Source organism: Poecilia reticulata, chromosome 3 (genome assembly GCF_904066995.2).
Source record: "Poecilia reticulata chromosome 3, P_reticulata-male-v2, whole genome shotgun sequence".
NCBI lineage: Eukaryota > Metazoa > Chordata > Actinopteri > Cyprinodontiformes > Poeciliidae > Poecilia > Poecilia reticulata.
In genome coordinates this window covers 11,183,279-11,189,425 of record NC_088832.1, presented here as the reverse complement: position 1 = coordinate 11,189,425, position 6,147 = coordinate 11,183,279, and the positions used below count along the sequence as shown (strand labels likewise).

The following is a 6,147-nucleotide window of genomic DNA, read 5'->3' as shown; positions in this document are numbered from 1 at the left end:
AGAATAGTAAACCAGATTTGCTTGTGTAGTTTCTCAATATGCAGTCATATAATTTGGGGTCTTTCCAATAAGGATCTCTGAAGGAGATCCACATTGTTTCACTAAATGCATATAGTTAGAGTTTCAATTAATCTTTTTTCACCATCAATTTTATCGTTCAATGCAAAATTTGTCAGTACATTTATTTCAGACTCAATGCTCACGTTTTCAGTTACAGTTATATTTTTCAAACCAATATTTATTTTTCAGTCATCTTTTTTGAGCTTGTGCGGTAGCCGTAGTATCACTGTAATGCGAGTAGTGCACGCGCGTTTTTAACCCGTGAAACGCCGACCGACGTAACACGCATTAAAAGGTTTTTGTTGGCCATCTTTTTTTTAACAGGCACCACGCGAATTTTGTTAACAACATTACAGCTCAGCTAATGTAATAATCGCTTTAGCCATTTTCTTATTTAAGACACAGCGTTACCTAGTATGTCAGTGTAATTCAGCTTCTACTTTACACAAATGGACGCTATTAAATTAACTTTTTGAAGTATGTATGCTTAGTTAGTGCTGCATCTGAGGCTTTTAGTTCTGTTTAGATCGCGCTGTCAGTGTGTCATCATCGGGTTTTAATGGACAATGGAGTCTCTTAGGCTGCTATCGGTGGATCCCTCTGACCGGGGGTCTCAGAGATGCAGACTGGGCCCGGGTCTGATGTCGTCGTTGGGTCTAAGACTGGGCTCCCCTCTGCTGGTGTCTCTTCCCGGGGGAAGCTGCCTGTGCACCACCTGGCCCCGTCCCGACCTGGCGGAGGGCTTCCTGCAGATAGACCTGAAATGTTTCACTCCCAGCTTGATTTCTGGGCTTCCCGCACACCTGAGCTTGGACAAGACTCAGCTCAGTCCCGCACCCTGCACCAAACTGAAGAGTGTTAAAGTAACTGTGGTGGTCCGGAGTCTTGATTTTAAGAAAAACACAAATTTTAGCCTTGTTCATGAGCTTGTGAAGGACATGCTGACGGGTGTTTATGTCCATAAAGAGTTTGTAATAAACCTGGAGGAGTTTAATACAGATATAAGATATGTTGCTGTGCACGGCATCTGTCCAGAGTCTGCAGCTGCTGGAGTCATCACCTCTAAAACTGGTCTGGAGATAACTGAGGTCCAGACAGTCCAGCATTACAAGAGTCAAATGCAGGACCAGCATACACCCCCGCTGGGAGGACTGGATGAGGTCAGCCTCTACTTACTGTTATGACCCCTGTTGTACTAATCTACAGGGGTTGACTCCAACATGTGTGTTTTTCTTCCACTGCAGGTGAGTGCATCCCTGAGAGAGATGCTGCAGCTGCCCCTCCTTTATCCCAACACCCTGATCTCGCTGGGCGTGTCTTGCCCCAGAGGTGTGCTCCTGGTGGGACCTCCTGGAGTTGGGAAGACCGTGTTGGTCCGCCGGGTGGTCATGGAGGTGGGAGCAAGCCTGGTGGTGGTCAGAGGACCAGAGGTAGGAGCTGATGTATATCATTTCAGTTCTCAAAAAAGTTTCAAGAGATATAAAACAAATATCATTTTCTGTTGGTCTGTTTCAAGACAAAGTAAATGGCTAAATTATTATGTGGTCAAAGAATAACTATTCCTGAGTGAGTCTTCAGAATAGACTCAACTGCACTGTACAGGTATATTTGAGTTTCTTTCATGTTTTATGAAAGTTTAAAAAAAAGGCTGCTTCTTTCATTTTTCCTTTACATCCCTTCAGTTTGAGTCAAACTCCACTTTCTATATTCATTTGATCTGATATCAAATAGATTGAAGTTTTACTTGTGGTGTTTTTTGAAATCATAACAGGAAAAAAGTGAATATTCTTTGTAATGAGCACTAGACCACAAATAAATTTAGCTGGTAAGATTTTCATGTTTTTTCTGATGTTTTTGTCCTGAATCATTTTAAATAAATGTTTATAGAAAAATTTTTTTATGTCTATAATAATCAATATAACTATGCAACAGTGGGAATAATTTTCAATTTCAGCAAAAAATAATTTATCAATCAAATTTTCAATCAAATTTTATTTGTATAGCACATTTCAGCAGCAAGGCATTTCAAAGTGCTGTACATAATTAAAATAAAAACAGCATGTGACATTGAATAAACAGTGAGAAAGAGAAAGAGATTAAAAAAAGAAACAGTGAGAAAGAGAAATAAAAAGAAATTAAAGAGTCAAAATAAAAACTTTAACATTTAAAACTTCTTTAGTCAAACCGCCACTTGACAAGGATTCAAACCTTTAAGACTTCTTTACATAAAAAAAGATTATAAAGGCATTAAAAACATAGACAATAAGAAATAAAAAGAAATTAAAAACATTAAAGTCATAAAAACATCAAAGACATCAAAACCCGCACTCTGACCCTAATTTAGCCACAAGCAACTCTAAACAGGTGGGTTTTAAGTTGAGATTTAAAGGCACCCAGTGTTTCAGCTGTTTTACAGTTTTCTGGAAGTTTGTTCCAAATTTGTGGTGCGTAGAAGCTGAATGCTGCTTCTCCTCGTTTGGTTCTGGTTCTGGGGATGCAAAGCAGACCAGAACCAGAAGATCTGAGGGGTCTAGACGGTTGGTACAACAATAACAGATCTTTAAGGTATTGTGGTACCAAACCGTTCAGTGATTTATAAACTAACAACAGTATTTTAAAGTCTATTCTCTGAGCTACAGGGAGCCAGTGTAGGGACTTTAAAACTGGTGTTATGTGCTCTATCTTCCTGGTTTTAGTGAGAACGCGAGCAGCAGCATTCTGGATCAGCTGCAGCTGTTTGATTGATTTAGATCATGTGTTGCATTTTTGTCCAAACACCATAGCAGCATGAACCAATGGCATTCAAGGTTATTAGGCTGTGAGAACGACATGAGATCGACATGTGGTGCATAAGTGCAGCTGAATAACAGCAGTGGTCTCCTGTTGTCAGGTTGTCGGGTCACGGCCGGGTGAGAGCGAGGAGACGCTGCGGGCTGTGTTTGAGCGTGCCCGGTCTGCAGCGGAAGAGGGCCCCTGCGTGTTGTTTTTGGACGAGCTGGACTCTCTGTTTCCGAGGAGATCCGGCTCCTCCGCGCCTGAGAACCGGCTGGTGGCCCAGCTTCTCACGCTGATGGATGGGATGAGTCGGTCCGACCGCTTCCTCATCGTAGGAGCCACCAACAGGCCAGACAGTTTAGACCCAGCGCTGCGTAGGCCTGGGAGGTTTGACAGAGAGGTGCAGCGTTTTATTTTTATACAGTCCTGTTAGTGTGAACGACAGCTGCAACATGCAACGCGAAACCAGTAAACTTTGCATTTGTCTTTTTTCAAAGGTGATCATCGGTGCTCCGACACTCCTGCAGAGAAAGGCCATCCTGTCTGTTCTGTGTGAGAGAATGCCCGTGCGCCCCACCGTGAACATTGCGGAGCTTGCTCAGATAACGACAGGATATGTCGGAGCAGACCTGAGTGCACTGTGCAGGGAGGCTGCCATGCACGCTTTGAGGGAGAATGTAAAGGTAAATGCAGAGAAAATAAGTGATCGTTTTTAAATTAATTATTTGCCCAGATATAATAAATGCAGCTTACAGGCAGCGGCTTTAGTGACACTGAGCACAGCAGCAAACCCAAAACAGTATGACTTGAAAAGAATGAAAAAAAAAATCAATATACTGGAACGGTCCAGTCAATGTCCAGACCTCAACAGTGGCTGAAATCTTACGGTGGAACCGTAAGAGAGCAATGCAAAAACAAATGCATGTAAAACTGACTAAACTGAAGGAATGTTTTGGAGAAACTTAAACAACTTTGAAACACTGTGAGAGAGTGATGAAGTTAGACACTGTCTACTAAGAATTGTTGCTGTGAACGCTCTTGAATCGTGGGACATAGTTTGTAGGACTGTGTTCTGTGCAGACAAAACGTCAAATCTTTGTTTTTATCCAACTTGTTTTGGATCAGGACCAATTTCTGAGTTTAGTGTTCTGTGAGTCATTGACATTGTTGCCTTCAGGGTTCAGGGGAGCAGGTGGTGGATATGAAGCACTTCCAGGAGGCCCTGAAGTTGGTGGGCCCGTCCTGCCTGAGAGGCAGCCTGGGCAGGACGGAGCTCTCCCCGGTGCTTTGGGAGCAAATCGGAGGCCTGGAGGAAGTCAAAACCAAACTAAGACAGGTAGGCTAACTACCTGTCTTAATAATAAATAATGTATTTATTATTTCATTATTATGAAATAATAAATACATTACTATTTCGTCATAATGTATTTATTACTTCCTTTTTAGATAACTGTATGGCTGTGACTTGCAGGGTTCAGCAATCGTAGTACCACAAACACAAATATTGTTCTTGAAATAGGCTTGTTCAGGATGCCATTGACTTCTATAAATGTCATTTACATCACTGCATTGCCCACAGTAACTGCATTTAATCATATTTAAGTTTCAAAGTAACATTCCTGATCACACTGTCAGTTTTTTGTTTATTTACCATCAATAACTGCAGTTTATTATGGTAAGAGTAAATAAAAAATCTTATTATAAGAAATTTACTATGGTACATGATAAACATTATGATAAATTTCCACCACTAAGGCGAACTGAGTTGTGGGGCTGGATTTATAGAGCTAGAAAGGAAAAGTATGATGACATGTTTCCACGCAAAGCATAGTTAAGTAATTTTTTTCTTTAAATCTCTGCCACAGAGCATTGAGTGGCCTATGAGACACCCTGAGGCGTTTGTCCGTCTGGGGTTGTGTCGGCAGCGCGGCGTCCTTCTGTACGGACCTCCAGGATGCGCAAAGACGACGCTTGTCAAAGCTGCTGCCACCTCGTCCCGCTGTGCTTTCCTGTCCGTCAGCGGCGCTGACCTGTACTCTCCGTACGTCGGAGACTCTGAGAAAGCTTTAGCTCAGGTACTTTCTATTAGTTTCCTGAAATATGCAGAGAACAGATCGTTTTCATTTCTTCTTTGTTGCGCCTTTCAAACCATTGCATCTGTCTTTTCACATGCAGCTGTTCCGGCAGGCCCGCGCCTGCGCGCCCTGCGTTCTGTTCCTCGACGAGATCGACTCGCTGATCGGGTCGCGGTCCGACGTCGGGACCCCTAACAGCGTGCAGACCCGGCTGCTCTCTGTGCTGCTGAATGAGATGGACGGGATCGGCCTGAAGACGGTGGAGAGGAGGGGAGCAGATAAGGTCCTGCAGGCAGAGGGAGTGGAGCAGAGTCACGCAGATGACGAGGTCACATGTTGTTGACATTACACAATTTCTCATCTTCACACCGTGACTTTAATAATAAACTGGGGTTTTTTTTTCTTTTAACAGCTGGACTGTCAGGAGGTTTGTAACAAAGATGTGATGGTTGTAGCTGCTACAAACAGACCCAGCTGCATCGACAGCGCCCTGCTCAGACCCGGCAGGCTGGACCACATCATTTACGTTCCACCCCCTGATCTGCAGGTTTGATTTTACTTTGTTGAGTGCTTAATCTACATTACGTTGTTAAATTTAGTCATAGTTATGCAGTTTTGTCTTTTTTTTAGCTCTATGTGGACTTCGGCTGTTTTAACATAAAGCAGCAAAGAGAGACCGAATAATTTTTACACAGTAATACATAACAGCAACTGAGTCTTTTAATGTTGGTGCATTGTTTTTTGTTACCTATGTTAAGGCTCGACTCGCCATCCTAAAAGTTTGCACAAAGTCTATGCCTGTGGATTCACACGTCTGTCTGGAGGAGCTGGCTACAAAGACAAAGCTTTACTCTGGAGCTGACCTGGAAAACCTGTGTAAAGAAGTAAGTGTATCTGAAATGGCTTTTTTGTTTACAATTAAAAAACACACCAACAGAGATATATTTATATATTCAGTTTCTTTTTTCTTTTTAGGCTGCTCTGCTGGCATTGCTGGAGGAGAACATGGAAGCGTCATCCATCCAACAGACACATTTCCTTCGTTCCATCACCAAAATGAGTCCTTCTCTCACTGCTCAGCAGATTAGTTCATATTTAATACCTCACCAGTGATGTATTTTTATACAAAATATCAGTTTTAAAATAAATGTTATGACATGTAACTTTTATTGTCTGTTTTTTTTTTTTTACAAGTTTTATTTCATAAGCTTTTCAATGACATTAATTAGGTAGGCTA

The 6,147-nt window shown here is 42.1% G+C and overlaps 1 protein-coding gene across 1 annotated transcript; it reads left to right on the top strand.

Moving 5' to 3' along the window:
- Positions 1-361: 361 nt before the first annotated feature.
- On the top strand, positions 362-6,073 carry afg2b (AAA ATPase AFG2B). The gene is made up of 10 exons (XM_008404609.2): positions 362-1,220; positions 1,305-1,490; positions 2,951-3,235; positions 3,333-3,518; positions 4,013-4,171; positions 4,701-4,910; positions 5,011-5,238; positions 5,323-5,457; positions 5,669-5,794; positions 5,886-6,073. Exons 1-10 carry the CDS (start codon positions 627-629, stop codon positions 6,021-6,023), a joined length of 2,247 nt encoding a protein of 748 aa, XP_008402831.1. The 5' UTR covers positions 362-626; the 3' UTR covers positions 6,024-6,073.
- Positions 6,074-6,147: the final 74 nt, after the last annotated feature.

Excerpts from the sequence above, each read along its gene's own strand:
- afg2b (XM_008404609.2), top strand. The coding sequence starts at position 627 with ATGGAGTCTCTTAGGCTGCTATCGGTGGATCCCTCTGACCGGGGGTCT. Across the intron at positions 3,236-3,332 it reads CTGGGAGGTTTGACAGAGAG|GTGATCATCGGTGCTCCGAC; the intron begins GTGCAGCGTTTT and ends CTTTTTTCAAAG. Across the intron at positions 5,458-5,668 it reads TTCCACCCCCTGATCTGCAG|GCTCGACTCGCCATCCTAAA; the intron begins GTTTGATTTTAC and ends ACCTATGTTAAG.